The sequence below is a fragment of the Aethalodelphis obliquidens genome, unplaced genomic scaffold (assembly GCF_003676395.1).
Source record: "Aethalodelphis obliquidens isolate GAN/ISIS:26980383/991018 unplaced genomic scaffold, ASM367639v1 scaffold38, whole genome shotgun sequence".
Taxonomy (NCBI): domain Eukaryota; kingdom Metazoa; phylum Chordata; class Mammalia; order Artiodactyla; family Delphinidae; genus Aethalodelphis; species Aethalodelphis obliquidens.
Window position 1 is genome coordinate 5478334 of NW_020837982.1, and position 17606 is coordinate 5495939.

The 17606-nt window shown below is 54.1% G+C and overlaps 1 protein-coding gene across 2 annotated transcripts in view; it reads left to right on the top strand.

Moving 5' to 3' along the window:
* The window catches only part of ABR (ABR activator of RhoGEF and GTPase), a 178857-nt gene that overhangs the window by 80236 nt on the left and 81015 nt on the right, over window positions 1–17606 (top strand). For both annotated transcript variants that reach the window (XM_027130545.1, XM_027130543.1), the window contains one exon: window positions 5604–5788. In XM_027130545.1, the coding sequence (XP_026986346.1) occupies window positions 5604–5788 (185 nt within the window). The remainder of the gene's footprint in view (window positions 1–5603; window positions 5789–17606) is intronic.

Genomic DNA, 17606 nt, shown 5'->3' on the forward strand with positions numbered 1-17606 from the left:
GACTTCGCTGGGCCGTCAAAGGGTGAGGAGGGTGTTCTAGGTATAGGAACAGCATGTGCAAAGGTCCAGAGGTGGGAAACTGTGTGTTTGGGGACTGTGTTAATTTCATAGGGCTGCCATTAAAAAAATCATCACAGGAGGCTCAAGAGGGAGGGGATATGGGGATATATGTATACATATAGCTGATTCACTTTGTTGTACAGCAGAAACTAACACAACATTGTAAAGCAATTATATACTCCAATAAAGATAGATATATATATATTTTTTTTATGTTGGGGGTAGGAGTTTATTAATTAATTAATTTATTTTTGCTGTGTTGGGTCTTCGTTTCTGTGCGAGGACTTTCTCTAGTTGTGGCAAGCGGGGGCCACTCTTCATCGCAGTGCGCGGGCCTCTCACTACCGCGGCCTCTCTTGTTGCGGAGCACAGGCTCCAGACGCGCAGGCTCAGCAGTTGTAGCTCACGGGCCTAGTTGCTCCGCGGCATGTGGGATCCTCCCAGACCAGGGCTCGAACCCGTGTCCCCTGCATTAGCAGGCAGATTCTCAACCACTGCACCACCAGGGAAGCCCCTAGATATTTTAAAAAATTAAAGTAAAAATAAAAAGTCATCACAGGGACTTCTCTGGTGGTCCGGTGGTTAAGACTCCGTGCTTCCACTGCAGAGGGCATGGGTTCGATCCCTGGTCAGGGAGCTAAGATCTGAGAACCTGTGTGGCCAAAAAAAACCCCCCAAATTTATTTTCTCACAGTCTGGAGGCCACAGTCCAAAATCAAGGTGCTGGCAGGGTCATGCTCCCTGCCAAGGCACTAGGGGGAGAATCCTTGCTTGCCTCTTCCAACTTCTGGTGGTTCCAGGCATCCCTTGGCTTTTGGCCAGATAACTCGGGTCTCTGCCTCCATCTTCACATGGACTTCTTCTCTGTGTCTGTGTCTTCTCCCCTTCTGTTTCCTATAAAGACATGTCATCAGTTTGGGTCCCACTCAATTAAAGTAGGATCATCTCATCTAGAGATCCTCAGTTACATCTACAAGGACCTTTTTCCTAAATAAGGTCACATTTATGGGTACCAAGGTTAGGATTTGGACATATGTATTTGGGGGCTACTATCCAGACCCTTTCAGGGACCTACCTAGAAGATGTCTGATATTACAGGGCAGCAGAATACGACTCTGTAAAGGAAGAGTCAGGTGCTGACTAGGAAAGGCCTTGAGCCCGGGAGTTTGAAGTGAATGGGGAACTGTTGAATTTTGAACAGTGGGGAAACACGATCAGATTTGCAGTCTGGCAGTCATGGGGAGAGAGTGTTGGAATTGTCCTTGTAAGAGTTGGTGAGGGTGGGAAGGTGGATAGGGAGTGGGGATATTTCAGGGTATAGGAGGTAAGGAGGAAGAGGGAGGAATCTGGCCCGACTCCTAGGTTTCCAACTTGAGTGATCTGGCCGACTAACTTCAGGAAAAACTTGGGTTTGAAGTTCCTGGGGGTGGAGATGTCCAGGAAACAATCAAAGAGATGGGTCTGCAGCCCAGACCTCTCCCTAGAATATAAATAAAATTTGGGAGAGGGAGTAAAGTAGAGGTGACAGAAGCCTGGAGAACACCAATTTTTCCCCATGATTTTATTATGAAAAATTTCAAACATACCTAAAAGTTTAAAGAATTGTATAGTGAACACCCATGTACCCACTATCTGGAGTCTATAATTATCATTTTTCTCCACTTGCTTTCTCACACATCTGGCCATCCCTCTGGACATCATCAACCCATCTTGTTTTTTATGTACGTCAGAGTAAGTTGCAGACATCAATACATTTCACTTCGACACTTAAACATTCATGTCACTAACTAGAGTTAAATATTTAGTGAAATGCACAAATCTTTGATGCGGTGTACTATCTGACGAAGTCAGTGAACACATCCGCCTGTGTACTCCAAATCCCTGTCAAGATACAGAACATTTCCATCACCCTAGAAAACTCCCTGTGCCCCTTACAGTCAATTCCTGTCCCTACCTGACCCCCAGAAGCAACCACAATTTTCTTTTTTTTTCCAAGCGTAAATTAAATTTGTCTGTTCTAGAACTTCACATAAGTGGGCCATACAGGATGTGTTCTTTTGTCTGGCTTCTTTCACTTAGCATAATGCCTGTAAGAGTCATTTCTGTGTGTCTCAGTATTTTGTCCCTCTTACTGCTGAGCAGTATTCTATTGTAAGGATGTATAGGGAATACCAATTTTTAAGGGGTGGGCGGGGAAAGAGGATTCCACCAAGGAGACTAGAAGGAACAGTGAAGACCGTAGGAAAAGCACCCAGACAGAATGTCAAGGAAAACCATCTGGATCAGTTATAATTAGGTTTGACTGCATATAACGTAAAAACTAAATAACAGTGACTTAAATAACATAGGCATTTTTCTTCTGTCATGTAAAAGAAGTCCAGAGGTAGACATTCCTGGGGTGGTATGTTGGCTCACTGTGCCGTCACGGGCCCAGGCTCCTAGTTTTGTGCTCAGCTATATTCAGCACTGGCTTCTATCCTCAAGGTCCCCTCATGGCTCAGTATGGCTGCTGGAGCTCCAGCTCTCCTATCTGCTTTCCAAACTGGCAACAGAAGGAGGAAGCATGGAGAGAGGGGAAAAATACCTTCCAGTGAAAACGATCTCAGCAACTTTCTTCAAAGTTCCACACATAACCACTCAACATCTCATTGGCCAGAACTTCATCACATGGCCCACACCACTAGGAAAAGTAGCCTTTTAGCTAGCCACGGAGCACACTGCCACTCCAAAGATAGTGAGATTTCTGTTACTAGGAGGGGAAATGGATATTGGCTGTCAGCAGCCTCCTCTGCCTTTTCTCTTTTGACACCTGCTGGCCAAGCCATGGTCCACTCAGCCTTCCTGTCTGTGGACCTGCACAGACTGAAGGCTGTGCTTGGCAGATTTCCACCCTCCTGAGTCCCCAGGGCTCCTGCTTTCTCAAAGGGTTGTTTTCCCTGTCTTCTGTATCCCTTTTCCTGGTAGGATTCTCCGGGGTCTCTGGCTGGCTTCCTGGGCTGTCAGGGTCTCCTGGAGGTTGGAATGAAAGGGACAGTATCCAGGAACATCTGCAGAGAGCTCTGCGGGCACTCTGCTCCACACCCGGGCACCCCGCTGTTGTGGCTGGCAGCCCTCTCTCCCCTCCTTGGTCAGCCTCCCCTGACGAGGGCTGTAGAAGGAGATTTCCCTAGAAGATTAGTGAGATTCAGAGGGGGAAAGATGGCATTTGGAGACAGACTTGGATTCAGATCGTTTCTGTGCAAATCTCTCTGAGACTCAGTGACTCTGCCTGTGAACTGGGGATCGTGAGAGCAGCCTCTCCGATGTGGCTAGATTGAGATGTGGGGTCCAGGGGCACCACTCTGATAAGGATGAATTGGGCACACATGGCGGAAGGCTGGCAGAGACCTTCCCACCCTGCTGTGACCCAGGCAGCTGCAGACTGTGGTGGAGTCAAGCCTCACCACTTTCCCTGTGGTCCCTTCTCCCCTTGCCCTTGGGAAATATCCTGAGAGTGAAGGCTCTGGTCCTGTGACCCCTGGGAATTGGTCAGTGTCCAGGAGAATCAGCGGGGCCTGCTGGAATCTGAACGGATGGCCAGGCCAGGGTTCATCAGAGTTCACATCCCCCGCTTGACTCTAGGCACCAACAGGGCAGCCTGGAGCCTCCTGGAGGAAAGACCGCAGGTTAACGTGGTGTTTCGTTCCCTCCTCGTGCTTCTCCAAAGTGAGTAGGTCTCACCAAACAGCCGGGCTCCCTCGCAGTGCCAGACTCGGGCAGCCCGGATGCTGTGGTTCCTCTTCCTCCCTCCCAGGATCACTGGGGGCACTAGAGGGCCACGCACTGTACGAGTTCTGAGCTGGGACGCCAGGGGGGACACTGTGGAGGAAGTGATATCTGAGCAGATGATGGGACAGACCCAGCCAGGGGTGGAGGTGGGGGAGGGTCCCTCACACAGCTGTAGGAGAGACCCCCACTGGGGGGGGTGGAAATAGCAGAGTCGGCTTACCCCCACCTGCTCCTGAGACAGAAGCCCTGTGTCCTCCCGGCAGTGGGTCTTGTTTCCCGGGTGCCTGGCACACACACGTCCCAGTGTCTGGATGGCTAGGTCCTGTGGTTCTTCACGTGCACGCCTGTCCTGGGGAAAAAAATAATAGCTCACGTCCCTGACAGCTTAATGGGCCGTCAGCACAGGACTGGAAAGGAAGTCGGCAGGAACAGGTGCAGCGAGGCTGGGGGACGCTCTCGGCTGCCAAAGGGGCAGATTGGACTGAGTGTGGCCGTGGCCGGGTGCCCTGGTGACCCGTTGACACCATTCTCAGGCTGCTGGCGGCCCCGGGGGCTGGTGTGTTGTGACAGGAGGAGGAACCAGGGCCCCCGCTGAGAACTTGGCTCAGGCCTCAGACCTGAGAGGGACGGTGCATTCCTCTGCCCATTCACTCACTCCACACACGTTCCCAAGAACCTGACCCACGTGGGCCGTGGCTGCTGGGCACACAGCGATGGCTGTCACCCAGTTCCCGCGCCAGGTGCTCAGGGACGAATGGACAGGATCACTGGGGGCACTAGAGGGCCATGCACTGTAGGAGTTCTGAGCTGGGACGCTGGGGGCGGGGTGGGGGGGGACACTGTGGAGGAGGTGATATCTGAGCAGATGATGGGACAGACCCAGCCAGGGGTGGAGGTGGGGGAGGGTCCCTCACACAGCTGTAGGAGAGACCCGCACTGGTGGGGTGTGATGAGGGCCTTTCTGAGATGCTGCCTTGCGCCCCCATGGACCCGGCCTGCTGTCCAGGAAGGGGGTGTCTGGGTGGGGGCTCTGGCCCCTGAGTGGTGCTGGCAGAGCCCATGGGGTTGACGGCAGCTTGACTTCCCTGTGGCTGTTTCTTCCCTCCTTTTCCCAAGGAATCCTACATTGAAATTACAGAAATAAGTGCCGGCTTTCGAGAAGTCTGCTGTGCAACCGCATGCCTGCCAGGCCCGGCCGCCTTCTCGCCCATGCTCTGCCAGCCTTGGGCTCTGACCTTTGCGGAGCCTTGTTCGAGGGGTGAGGGCTCCCTCGGGTGCCGTTCCTCAGCCCCCACCCCGAACTCTGCTCTGCCCCCCGATCCAGGGATGGGGCTCAGTGTACAAATGGTACCCAAAGAGGAGGGGCTCAGGAAGTGACATCGCTTGGCCCGCCCGCACCTCCTTATTCCCTATAAAAAGCAAAATGGTGACTCAGAGAGGAGAGTTGGAAGCGTCCTGCTGCCTGCTACCACTGTTAATTTTTAGACTTGGAATTAGGCAGGAGGCAAAGGAAACAGCAGCTCGAAATACGCGACTGACATGCTATTAAGCCGGTGGCAATAGCGGAGGCGCTCCCCGTCGACTCCCAGCGGCCCCTGAACCGCAGCGCCTGGTGCCTGCTGGCGCTCCGGGCCGCGCAGCCCTGCCCGGGCTGGGCGTGGATGGTGCGGCCCGGGACATGGCAGCTGGGGACCGCCGCCGGCGCCCACTGCGCTACCAGTCCCTGGCAGCCCTCGTGGAGGACTCTCAGTGGCCTTTCTTGTTCCTTGTCTCAGACTTCAGCTACGGGGCAGACGACTACGACGGAGAGGGGAATGAAGAGCAGAAGGGGCCCCCGGAGGGCTCGGAGACCATGCCGTACATCGATGAGTCGCCCACCATGTCGCCCCAGCTCAGTGCCCGGAACCAGGGTGGCGGGGACAGCATCTCCCCCACCCCACCTGAGGGGCTGGCACCTGGGGTAGGTACACCTGCTTTTCCTTCTGGGTTTGGGAAGAGGGGGCTTTGGGGGAGGGGGGTAGGCAGGCATGGGTGTCGTGGGCCAGGCTCTGCATGGAGTGCTACTGGGGTGCAGGACTCGGGAAATTTGGGCTTGCTCTTGGTGCCCTCATCATCTCATTCCGGTCCTGGGCCTCTCAGATTAGCCCCCGCCCCCCGCCTGCTGCTCTCTCTGCCACTGCTGCCCCTACCCCTGCCTCTTCTACCAGCCATCTGCTCCCCCTGCCTCCTGGACACCTCACTTGCTCTTTCAGCTTTCTCTCTCAGTTCTTCTCTAGCAGGATGGGACCTTGTGGGAGGGAACAGGCTCTCCGCTCTGGGCCCGGGCTGGGCAGTGGCTGCATATGTGAGTTGTGGGCTATAAATGCACAGGTCCCAGCTCAGCAAACCAAGGCTGGCCTCGGCGCGGCAGTGGGGGGAGTGAGCAGCTCCTGTAGCATTCCCTGAGGACGCAGGGCCCCGTCCAGCCCTCCTCTGTTGACTCTGGAAGGGAATGAGCCGTAATGGTGTCCACCTCTCCTCTTGTCCACCGATGAGAGCTCTGCTCCAAAGAGAAGCATTTTACAAGCAATATTGAGGATGTGCTCTGAGACAGGCGGAGGGATAGAGATGCGAGGAGGTTTGCAATCCTTGTAATTAATGCTGTTCCTGGGCCCAGAGACCAGCTCTGTCCGTGCTCAGCTTGTGCGAGTGTGTCTGAGACACAAGAGCAAGTGAGACAGAGGGATTCCTGGGGGCTATTTTTCAGAAATTGGGAAGAATCAAATTTCTTCTTGGGCAGGGGGTGGGGGGGTGGCTTGGATTGCTTGGTCCTGCTTGGTAGGGGGCTTGTCCAGGTGTGTTTTGTAGGGGGGAGTCCCCTTTCTTCCCTCTAATACCCTCGAGGAGCAGTCACTGAGTTGCTGCGAGATACTTGTTTCTCTCCTGCAGGGCCCAGCACACACCCACTCCAGCCAGGGGACTGCCTGGACCCTACCATTTCTTGCGAACCCCCTGCTTCCTTCCCTCCCAGCCTCCTCGGCCACCCTCCACCCCTGCGTAGAGCTCTCACCCCCTCTTCACACAGCCGGGTGGCTGTTATAGCCTTTGGCAACAAGGGCCTTGGCAACCAGCTTCCCACTTGGGGGAAGCCACATTGTTGCCATGGCAACAGAAGCCTAGGCAGAGCTTACCAGCTGCCAGGCAGTGCAAGTTTGGGAAGGGATGGTGGGGGCAGGTGGGAGGTGGAAGTGATGGGCAAGGGCATCGATCAGGTTCAAGCCCCCCACAGCTGACGTTCTGGGGTATTGTCCTGTCGTCCTAAGGAAGGGTGGCAGGTGAGAGACAGCCATCTTGGACCTGCGGGGCAGGATTCTTGCTACTGATGGAGGAGAGGGTGCTCTGGGACCTGAACTGACTCTAACCAGGGGAAGCAAAGTGACAGCTCTTGCTTCCTGTCTCTGTCTTTAGGTCTCTGACCACAACAGGGCTTAGAGACATCCCCCTCCCATCCCGGAGACTCAGCTATTACCCCTGTGAGCTGGTGCAGACACTGTAGGACTCAACACAGCACCAGGAATCCTGGCTGAGAGTTGAGAACGTGTGGCCAGATTAGAGCCACTTGCTGAAGAGAAAAGCCATTTATTTCCCTTTCTCCTCTGCCTTCCTCCTTGCTTCCTGTCCTGTCTCCTTCCCTCATCACATGACCACCTTGCTGGAGTGCTTTTTGTCCATCGACTTTTAGGTTCCCCGGTGAAAGGTACTCAGGTGCTTTCTCTAGTGAAACGGGTCACAGGCATAACAGGGAGATGCCCCCACCTGGAGCTCTGAGGCTTCGGGGCAGGGACTTCCTTTACTACGATGCTGCCCATTTTGCTTGGTGACTCCCAAGGGAAGAGCTTGGTTTGAGGACTTTGAAATCCAAGAGATGCTACGGTGACAACTGGCCAGAGTGCTTGCGAAGCCCAGGATTAATTTTTGCACCATTGGCTAGAAATTATACAAGGTAGGGGTGGGGAGCATTAATCCAACTTGGGGATCCTAGCAAAGATTCCAGCCCAGTGTACCCGCTGCCTGCCTACCTTCCCTCCTGAGTTGCATTTCTGCCCTCTCTGCTGTGTCACTGGCCCCATCTAGTGGACTCAGCAAGTATTGCTGTGTACGTTGGGGTGCTGGAGAGAGTTGACACACCTCTTCCGGAGTACTTGAGGGCTGTTTCAGTTTTTAAAAAAAAAGGAAAGAAAAAGAAAGCCAAGGTTTCTGCTACTTGGCTCTGCTCATTTGACCAGGCAGGTCCCCTCCCTGCCAGGCTTCCTGTTGGGGCGTTGGGAACCAAGGGGACTTTTGGACCAAATCAGATGATTGTTCTAGATATTCAGATATCTACCCTCTGGCAGCCGGACATTCCACACCCAAATGTGCATCCATCTTGTTCCTGGAAGCCCAAGATTTGGTCTTTATATTAGGGTTCTCCAGAGAAACAGAACCATTAGGATACAGCGAGAGAAGGATTGATTTATTATAAGGAATTGTCTCACTAGATTATGGAGGCTGAAAGGTCCCAAGATCTGCAGTCAGCAAGCTAGAGACCCGGGAGAACTGACAGTATAGTTAGTTCCAGTCTGAGTCCAAAGGCTGGAGAATCAGGAGAGTTGATGGTGTAAGCTCTAGTCCGTATTGAGTTCAAAGGCAGGAGAAGACCTATGTCCCAGCTCAAAGACAGGCAGAGAGAGCGAATTCTCCCTTATTTAGCCTTTTTGTTCTATCCAGACCTTCAACTGATTAGAAGAGGCCCACCCACATTGGGAAGGCAACCTGCTTTACTCAGTCAACTGATTCAAGTGTTAATCTCATCCAGAAACACCCTCACAGACACACCCAGAATAATGTGTGGCCAAACGGCTAGGTATCTGTGGCCCCGTCAGGTTGATGCCTAAAACTAGCCCTCACGGTCTTACTCTCCCAGCAGCTCAGAGAATGGAAGGGACGTGAGCTTTGCATAGATGAACATGTTCTGCTCTCTAGCTGTGGGACTCTGGATCAGTGTCATAACCCCTCTGAGCCTCAGTTTCCTCATCTCTAAACAGGACTAATCACCTGAAGGGTTGTTGAGAGGACGGACTGGAATAGCTCAGGTGAGGCCTGCAGCGCTGGGCCTGGCTCACTGTGGGTCCTCAGTCCTTGGCACCCAGGGCCCACGAGACTCTTCTCACCAGCCATTAGAGGGGCGGGGAGCCCAGAGCACTGCGAGGACCTGGTCTAATGAAATATTTGCTGGACAGCAACTGAATCTGCTTTCGCAACCTCCTTTCTGGGGTCAGATCTGTCCTCCCAGGTGTGGTAGCCCAGATGAAACCGGGTCTCCGGTGTTGCAGGACAAATGCTCTTCACTCCCCAGAACGCCCTGCAGCCTCACTCTGCCCTCACCTTAGATGTGCCCCAGTGTGCAGCCCAGCGAGGTATCAGGGTGAAATCTGAAGGCCCGCCCTGCAGACCCTCACTCTCCCCAAGCCCAGGCTGAGTACAGCTCCCTCCGGTGGCTCAGTTCAGCAGAGAGGGCCTGCTTTCACCCTGGGAAGGACGGGCGGGACTCTGCATCTCACTGACAAGCGGGGCACATGTTCCCCTGCCAGGACCGTGGTCATTCAGAAAAGCGTGCGCCCCACAAGCCATGGACTCCTCTGACTCCCCTCTCGGGAGGCACCGTGAAAAGGGGCCACAAGGCAGAGAGAAGATCTGGTTGTTGTCTCAGTGCCACCACTTCCTAGCTGTGTGACCTGAGGGATTTCACTCATCTGAGCTCCAGTTCGCTCATCTGTAAAGTGAAGATACTGAGAATTTCCTCCCTCCTGACCTCACACAGCTCTTGGGAGGCTTCTATGAGATGCTGCCAGTAAAGTCTGTACATGTTAGTACTGCACTAACTGCTGAATTGAGGAGTTTAGACTCCAGACGGCAGGATAATTTAAAGATAGGTGGGGGAGAGTTGAGATGATCGCCGTTGTCATCCTCATCTTCCCCCCTCCCCCGCACAACCCCCCCTTCCTCACAGCTACTTAGACTCACCTTGAGCCTTTTACATGGGGAGCCAGAGATATACTTAAACTTGGTCTTTCTTTTATTCTTTTTTTTTGGCCGTGCCTGCATGTGGGATCTTAGTTCCCTGACTGGGGATTGAACCCGTGCCCGTTGCATTGGAAGAGCAGAGTCTTAACCACTGGACTGTCAGGAAATCCCTAAACTTGGGTCTTTCTGACGCTGGAGTCTGTGTGGTGCTCCCAGGTCCCCTCAGATACCACCTCCCTTGTGAAGGTTTTCCAGCCCATGGCTGAGCCCTCCACTGTCTGGGGACCGTGCACAGTTACTTGTGGGGCACGTCTGCCCTGCGAGATCCGGAGCCCTGATCCCCGATCATCTCCGGGACCCGCATCAGCAGCTCCCAGGCACCTAGGAGTATTCACCGGCGTTTATGGAATTGAATCAAGTAGCACTGGGTTGGCCAGGGAGCAGAGAGGCAGGGCAGATACAGTCTCAGGGGATGAAGCTAGGACGAACTGCTGCCCCCTCTTCCCTTCCTGGTCCCTTCTGAAGCCTTGGGGTTTGGGATCTGTGGTTGCAGGACAAGGAGGTCGCTTCTAGGTGAAAGGAGAAGCCACGTGGCAAGCCGGGAACATCTGAGGTGGTGTCCCGGTCTGCTCTCTTTGGACGGCGTTCGAGGCCTGGGCTGGGTGGGTTGGCGGCTGCCCTTTATCTTTACGCCTCCCAGGAGTTTCCAGATGCAGGTAAAACCAGAGACATCTCTCCTCAGGTTGCCGACCTCCTGCCTCAGCAGCCTTGCTCCCCATTGCCCCCTTTCTGGATCTTGGTCCCCACTCCAAAGAGGAGGAGCTTGCCTGGCTCCCACTACGTGCCAGGTGCTTCATCACCACCTATCCCTGCAACCACTGGGAGAGCCCCCCATTTTGTAGATGAAGGAGCTATGGCTCAGGGGGTTCCTTGGCTTGTGTGAGTTGAGGGGGATGTGAATAGGAAGTAGGGAGACAGTGCCCTGGTTGTGGTCCTCAGCCCCTCCATGGCTGGTGCTCCCTGGCATTTCTGGCTCATCGCCCCCCTTTCACACATGGCTGGGATCTGGGCTTCCCTGACTGACCACACGCAGCCGACCTGGAGCATCCCGTAGTGCTCACAGCCTGCCTGGGATCTCCCTCTCCCTGCTACTGTGCTGTGTGTTTCACATCAGCCAGTAAGGCGACTTCCAAAGCAACATGTATTCGGTGAAGGTTTGCTCATCTCCTGCAGGTCCTGGGGACAGTGGATAGGAGAGTGAGCCAGACCCATTCTCTGTCCTTGAGGTTCGGGAGTCTTTGGGGGTGGGGCAGGGAGGCCAACCGACCCGCCTAATCGCACCAAGAGGTGTGAAATTGCCCCTGAGAACGCCTTCAGTTTGAGACGTTTGGCCACACAGGTGAGCCGCCAGGGGGCAGAGGCTGGATGTCCCCCTGGGCTCTGGGTTCTGCCAGGGTGCAGAAGGGCAGGGAGCATCCCAGCAGCAGGCTGGCTCTTACCCACGGACTCTCTTTTCCATCCTCCTCACCTAGTTCCTCCGCTAGTGGGTGCTAGCACTTTCTTCCCACGATGATGCTCTGATGATGCCCTTGTGGACCTTCCTCCCACAGGGTTATGGGCTGGTTGCTTCTGTCTGAAAAGCCACACAGCCCCCCTCCTGCCTATGTGGCAGAAAGAAGAAGAGAAAGAAGAGAAACGCTTCCATAGCACTTACTAAATGCCGGGCACTGTTGTAGCACTTTATAAATACCAACTCATTTAGTCCTCACCACACCTTGGGAAGTAGGCACCGTTACTGCCCCATTTTACAGATGTGAAAACTAAGGTGCAAAGAGGTGACATAACCCACCTGAGGTCCCACAGCTGGTCAGTGGTGGGTGCTCACCACCGCTGTTCTCTGCCACCTCTCCAAAACAGGAACCTCAGTGCCCTTGCCTTATGTCTTTCTGGTTCTGTGATTTTGGATAACCTGTAGAGTCTTGGTCCCCTCAGCTGTAAATAAGGATAAATACCTCCTATCTGGAAGGGCTGCTGGGAGGACCGAGTGACACAGTGCCCCTGGCACTGGCCCCTGGGGTCAGTTCTCATTGGCCCAGGGTCTGCTGAGCTCCAGAAAGTCTGGAGGTGGGACTTGAGCTCCTACCAAGGAAGTTGGAAGGGCCAGGGATAGGCAGAGAGGAGGGAGAGGGGGCTCCAAGCCAGGTCAAGGCCTGGAGGTGAGAATGCACCTGGCCCTTTCATGGGACAGCAAACAGCAGAAGTTGTTGTCAACCGTTTGATCAGTTGAGTCATCAGCAAGGGCCCCACTGCCCTTGTTAGGGCTGACTTGGTGGCTTCCTGCTGGGTACAGAGTGAGCAGTGTTTTAGAAACAGTAATCTGATGTCAGCAGGAGGGATGCACTGAAACACTGTCTGGTCACTCCCTGTAAAATTCTTCAATGCCTGCCCGTAGCAATGCTGTCAAGGCCGCGCCTGACCTGACCACTCGACCTCTGCCTACCTCTGCAGGCTCATTACAACCTCCCAGCTAGACTGTGAGCTCTGCCACGGAGCTTTGTCACTTTTGTACCAAAATGTTTGCTCACTGCAAACTGTAGTGCCTAGAACTGCGCCTGGCACATAAGAGATGCCTAGTAAGTATTGGTTGAATGGATGAAGACTTGCCACCCAGACTGAACTCATTTCATTATGCTTCATGCTATCCTGTCTGCCCCTGAGTCCCCCTGGCATGGCTAATCCCTGTTCATTTTCAGGTAGAAGTTTTTTTTGTTTTGTTTTGTTTTGTTTTTTGCGGTACGCGGGCCTCTCACTGTTGTGGCCTCTCCCGTTGCGGAGCACAGGCTCCGGACGCGCAGGCTCAGCGGCCATGGCTCACGGGCCCAGCCGCTCCGCGGCATGTGGGATCTTCCCGGACCGGGGCACGAACCCGTGTCCCCTGCATCGGCAGGCGGACTCTCAACCACTGCGCCACCAGGGAAGCCCCAGGTAGGAGTTTTAATGTCACCTCCTCTGGAGAACCTTCTGTGACTCTCTACTTGCCCAATTATAGCACTTACCACACTTCTTTTTTTAATTTCTTTATTTTTCCTGATTACATCACTGAAAATTCTAACTTTACAGAAACATATAATATGGAAAGTGAAAGTCTCCTTAAGTCTCATCCTACAGAGAGAATGTCTGTTAAGAGACATCTTCCTTTTCCATGTGAGATAGTACATATATATATATATATATATACACATATATGTAAAAAGTACATTTTTCTCTGTGTATATATTATATATATATACTTTTTAAAAAAGTGGGATCATACTATTAATACTGTTATGCAATTTTCTCTGGTTATTTAATAAGTCTTGGACATCTTGCATATCAGTAATTAAAGACCAACTCATTCTCCTTCATGACTGTATGCAGTGTTTCTTTTAATGGTTGTACCATAATTCCCTTAGCCAGTCCTCTTCTGTTAGACATTTGGGCTGTTTCCAGTCTTTCACTGGTGTAACCATCATTGCAGTGAACATCTTTGTACAAAGATCTTTGAGTCCTTGTAGAAATGTTTTTTGCAGAAAAATTCCTTAACGTGGAGGTGCTGAGTCAGAGGGTGAGAACACATGAAATCACAATAGTTTTTTCCACGTTATTCTTTCTGGAAGAGTTGTACCTTAGCCCCAGAGTTCTGAGATCGTGCCCTTCCCCTGGCCCTGCCTTGGCTCACGGTGGTCAGTCTGTCCCCGAGACCATCAGCCCCCACGGAGGTAGAGACAAAGCGTCCCACTTGTGGCTGTGTCCTAGATGCTAGCACAGCACCTGGTGCGTGGTGGGCAATGAATAGATACTTGTTGATTGAGTGGGTAAGGGAATGAGGGGATGGAGAATGAGTGTGAGAGAAGGCTGTTGGGTTTGGGGAGAGTAAACTGTTGGTGGCGTGGAAAGCGTGGATTTGGTGGGTGTCTGAAATCTCAGTCCGTGCCCCTTGTTCGTGGGGGAGTGGTTCCCGCCCACTTCTCCTGGTTCACCACCTGCCCCTTTTCTGTCCTCCAGCTGTGCTTCCTGGGGTTCCTTACAAAACATTTTCCTCCCTTTGCCTGGAAATGCTTCCCCTTTTTAAGATGCTGCTCAGAAGCCACGCCTCTGTGGAGCTTTACCTCTCAGGCAGGGTTAGTGCCTTTGTCCTGTGTTCCCACTGTGTTGACCAGTGAGAACACTGCCTCATTTGTTTATATGTCCTTCACCCCCTGTGGGTTGAGAGCATTCTAATGGCAAGGCCTGTGTCTCCCAGGTCTGTGTATTTGTAATGCCAGGCCTTCTCTGGGTTGAATGAACAGATAGGTGGACAGGCAAGATCAGGAGTCAAAGTGGAATATTATTGCGGTTATGTAGGTGTGAGATTCTACAAACCTTGGTTGGGGTGGCGGCTTTGGAAAAGGAAGAGAAGGAAGAACCAAGGGGACTTGGTGAAAGGGATGTGGGGCCCGAGGGAAGGAAGAGTCACAAGATGGCGGCCCCGCCAACAGAAGTGGAGAAGCCAGAAGGGGAGGCCGGTTTAGGGAGGGGGAAGGGTCGTTTGGTCTGGAGATGTGGAGCTGAGGGGCTGCTCATGGGACTTCCAAGTGAGGAGAACCAGCTGACAGCACAGATGTCACACTGCAGCAGAGCAAGATGTTGGAGCTGCAGATGGTGACGGGCTGCCGTTGGCCTAGCAGTGAGAAGGGATGAGTTCTCCAAGGATAGACAGCAGAGGGCTGCGGCCTGGTCCGAAGGGGTGATTCCACACTTACAGGAGGCAGGAAGAAGAAGGGCCAGCCGGAACCAGAGCGATCAGAGGCAGCATCAGCACGGACACAGAAGCTGAGGGATTTAAGAGCAGCCAGACTGCAGAGGCTGAGGAGCAGAGAAGGCGGCCTCTGACTTTGGAATAAGGCAGTTTAGAGGCCTTTGGAGCAGCTGCTTCTCTGGAGAGGAGGGTCCGGAGCCAGGCCAAAGCAGGCAGAGTTGTAGAGGACGCAGGGAGGAAGCTCGTGTCCAGGGCATTGGTAGGGGAAAGGGAGGAAGCACCATTGGGACTTGTGAGTCACTTCCCTCCAGGGGCAGAACTGAGTGGAGTCTGTGTGCCCAGTGGAGATGGAAGGGCATTCAAATTACTCACTGGAATTTCCAGCCAACCCGGGTGGGGTGGAGTGGAGATGCCTTGGATGTTCAGGGAGCAGCTTCTGAGAGCTTTCAGAGTTTGGAAGAAGTGGGTGTCGACACTGCCGTGCTAGGTAGGGGCATGGGGAGTGGAGACAGGGGTACTCTCGGAGACTCCTGAGGGCCCCTCATGTTCCTTTGGGTGGGGGAAGGGACACTGTGCCGGGGAGGGGTCCCTTGGGCTGTTAGGCCCTTCTCCCATTACACCTGCTTGTCCGACCGGAGCGGGCAGCCCATGCCGTGCACTCGGAGCCTGCAGGATGGGAGACAGACTGGCACAGAGCCCCGGGCTGGCACGCTTGTGCCCTGGGGAATGCCAGGCCTGGTTTTTCCCAAGCGCTGGGAACAGCCTCACCCGCCCAAACCAAATGAGGAATTGTGGCTGAGAGGGCCCTTCAGATCTACGCCAGCTATTTATAACCCAGCCCAGGCGGGGACAGGGAAGAACCAGGGATGAGGGAGAGGGCGGGTGTGGGGTGGGCTGTGCCTCTGGGGAGCCCCGTCAGCCCTGAGGCCCCAGAGAACCTATGCCAAATCCCTCGGTCTGCATTTCAGCTATGGTGACAGGGAGAAACCTTTTACTGGTGAGGACAGTTCTAACAGAATGGCAGGAGCCCCACCCAGAGCTCAGAACCTCCACAGACTTTTCTGGGGAGTTGGGATAAGGAACCACGTCCATTCCTCTCCTTTTTCCCTCCTCGCTCTTCCTCAACCCTCCACCCAGCGTGGAGGATCAGTCAAGGGCCCTGTTCTCAGCTGAGATGCCCAGTGGGAAGGAGAGGTGATGACCCCAGGTGGGCCGAGGATGGCGCGCCGTTAACCCCCCCTTTGGAATACATTTCCAAACGAGCTCCAAAGAGCTGGACTCTTCCCCCTGTGGCCATACAGTTGCCACCTGACAGGGGATGTGGCGTGTGCATAAGGAGGCCGGTGGTAGACACACGAGGCATTAATGGACAACTCAGACACTGTATCATTAAGAACCACACTGGCTGGTCTGGCAACTGTGTACTGGGAGAGACACTTGTGAGCTAGAAGCATCAGGAAGATTTTGAGGAAATCCCTGACTAGAGACATGGTTTGGGGGCTGGTGGGAGATTGAGGGGATTGGCGTGAGTGGGGCTGGAGCTTCAGGGCTCATTACTCAGAATCCGGAGTTTTCACTTGACCTGTCCGGCTGGTGGCACGTATTATACAGGTTTATAAAGATAAGTAGTGGGCTGGTCGTGTGTGAAGCTGAATTTGATTCCAAGATGCCAGGTCCAGGGATGAAATGGGACAGAGGTGATATTCAAGGAACAACCCCCCCCCACACACACACACCTCCCAACCTTCCCTCAAAGAAACACAACCAACTGCAAGAAGGCAGCAACCTTGTCTGTGGGCCTGATTCAGTGCACGGATGTGTTTCATTGAGGCTGCATCATGTTTTGTTTTTTAAATATAATTTATCTGCCATCATTTTTAAGTTGAGAGCTATCACCTAACAATCCGGATTCCAGCTTCTCTTGAACAATCCAAGATGGGGCAACCTTGAGCCTGCACTGCCCCTGGCAGCCAGCAGCTGGAGCTGAGTGACAGTTTCTTCAGTTCACCTGGTCCCTACCTGGCTCATTTCACTAACTAATCTTACCTGCACCCTCTTGGGTGCTGGAGTTGGCAACCTTTGCTCTAGGTGTTGTGAAAGAGCTTTTCCCAGCTGCTGCCCTTAAACTGCACCCCCATGAGAGTAGATGGATTACATCTCTGGATGGGGCTAGGGGACCAGAGTTTAGCTTCTGTAACCATGGAAGAAGCCAGGGGAAGCAGGCTGGGGGTGGGCAGGGCTGGCGTGCTCCTGGTCCTGGGTTAAGTGTACCCTCCCCTGTGGGGCTGGTTCTACTGGGCCCAGGCCCCTCTTGAGGGAAAAGAGCTCTGAGGAGGTGTGGTGTTGCTAATCGGCAGCATCTGTGAGTAGGAGGTGTGGCACCTCCGGCTGCCCGAGGCGGCCCAGCTGCAGCCCCTGGCTGGCACTTGTGCTTTCGTGGCGAGGCAGGTCAGGCCTCCTTTGCACAAAGCCTTGTTCCCTCAGCCACGGTGGCGATGGAAAGAAACTATGGTTTCTCACCAGGGCTTGGCCTCCCTTCCTCAAAGGTGTCAGAGCCTGAGGCGGAAATGAGAAGGGGCTCGTAGGCATCCCAAGGTGACACCGAGGTTGGCCCGGGGGCCCGCGAGGCTGTGCGGGCAGCTGCTCGTCCGCTCCGCCCCCGCCTGCCCGCGGGGCCGGTGAGGGGCTGTAAATAAAGCCTGTCTCTGGGAAGCGGACCTCCCCCTGCGCCCGGCCCGGCTGCGGCCTCGTCGCCCCTCCTCCGCGCTCCCGAAGCCTCCGCCAGCCGGCTGGCCCGGCGACCGCAGAGAGGGAACGGCTCCACCTCACCCGTCGAGTCGTGCATTTCCTGTGTCTTGAGAGCGAACGCGAACCTCCGCGTCCAGGAGGGCGGGATCTGTGGGGCCGGCGGCAGCGGCGGCGGCGGCGGCGGCGGCGGCGGCGGCGGCGGCGGCGGCGG